This window comes from Volvox carteri, assembly GCF_000143455.1.
Source record: "Volvox carteri f. nagariensis unplaced genomic scaffold VOLCAscaffold_87, whole genome shotgun sequence".
NCBI classification, from domain to species: Eukaryota; Viridiplantae; Chlorophyta; class Chlorophyceae; order Chlamydomonadales; family Volvocaceae; genus Volvox; species Volvox carteri.
The window spans coordinates 12,888-13,781 of record NW_003307630.1 but is presented as its reverse complement, the minus strand read 5'-3'; the positions used below and the strand labels follow the sequence as shown (position 1 = coordinate 13,781).

At 57.4% G+C, this 894-nt stretch overlaps 1 protein-coding gene across 1 annotated transcript in view; it reads right to left on the bottom strand.

The window, feature by feature from the left end:
• Window positions 1-894, bottom strand: part of VOLCADRAFT_99387 (uncharacterized protein) — a gene marked incomplete at both ends in the record, with an annotated part of 3,955 nt that overhangs the window by 2,605 nt on the left and 456 nt on the right. The window contains one exon of the mRNA XM_002958135.1: window positions 64-858. Within this exon, the coding sequence (XP_002958181.1) occupies window positions 64-858 (795 nt within the window). The remainder of the gene's footprint in view (window positions 1-63; window positions 859-894) is intronic.

The following is an 894-nucleotide window of genomic DNA, read 5'->3' as shown; positions in this document are numbered from 1 at the left end:
CCTCCGCCCACCAATCTAGGTCCCGCATAGACCCACGGGACAGCCGCACTTTACCGGACCAACCAACCGGCTGCGCAAGATCATCGTAGAAATTACGGAGAAACAGGGGGNCGGGGGTGAGGGCGAGCTTCACACTCTGAGCAAAACCACACAGCTGCGCCAACTCACGCTTCTGAACCAGACGGCGATTCTTCTTGGCCGTAACCCGGAGCCCCACAGCTAACCGACGCAACTTGGCCAACTTGCCCGCAGGCACCTCAAACAGCCCCTCCGCAGTATTAACTGTAATGCCCAAATGGTAAACCGACTGCGAGGGCTCCCATTGGCACTTGGTGGGATGGCACGATAAACCCAGGAACTCGATGCTCTCTCTGACCCACTGCGCACCCAACCGGGCCTGCTCCTCGGACGCAAAAACAAACAAGAAATCGTCCAAGTACGGCAACACGCGCGCACCCAACCTCGCCGGCCGCGCACACCGGTCGGAAGGGAAGAACTGGTGCGGAGGCAAGGGGGGCGAGAGACGCCGCCGCCCCCCACCAACCGCCGCCAGGGGGTCGCGCCAAAAACGAACGACGTTACGCATGATTTTTGAAAACCAGTAAGGGCTATTGAGCCAGCCCATGGGCAGCGCATTCATCTGATACAAAACCCCACAGAAACGAAACACGAAGAAGCGACGATCAGCTGCACGAATGGGAATATGATAGAAAGCATCAGCTAGATCAACCTTGACCATCCACGAGTTCTGAATCCCCATCCGCCGCAGCGTACGGAGCGACTCATAGCGACACTTATACGCCTTCTGCGCGATATTCATGCGCTTCAGATTAACAACAACACGCCACGACCCACTGCCTGGCTTAGGCACACAGAACGCGTTCACCACATGAT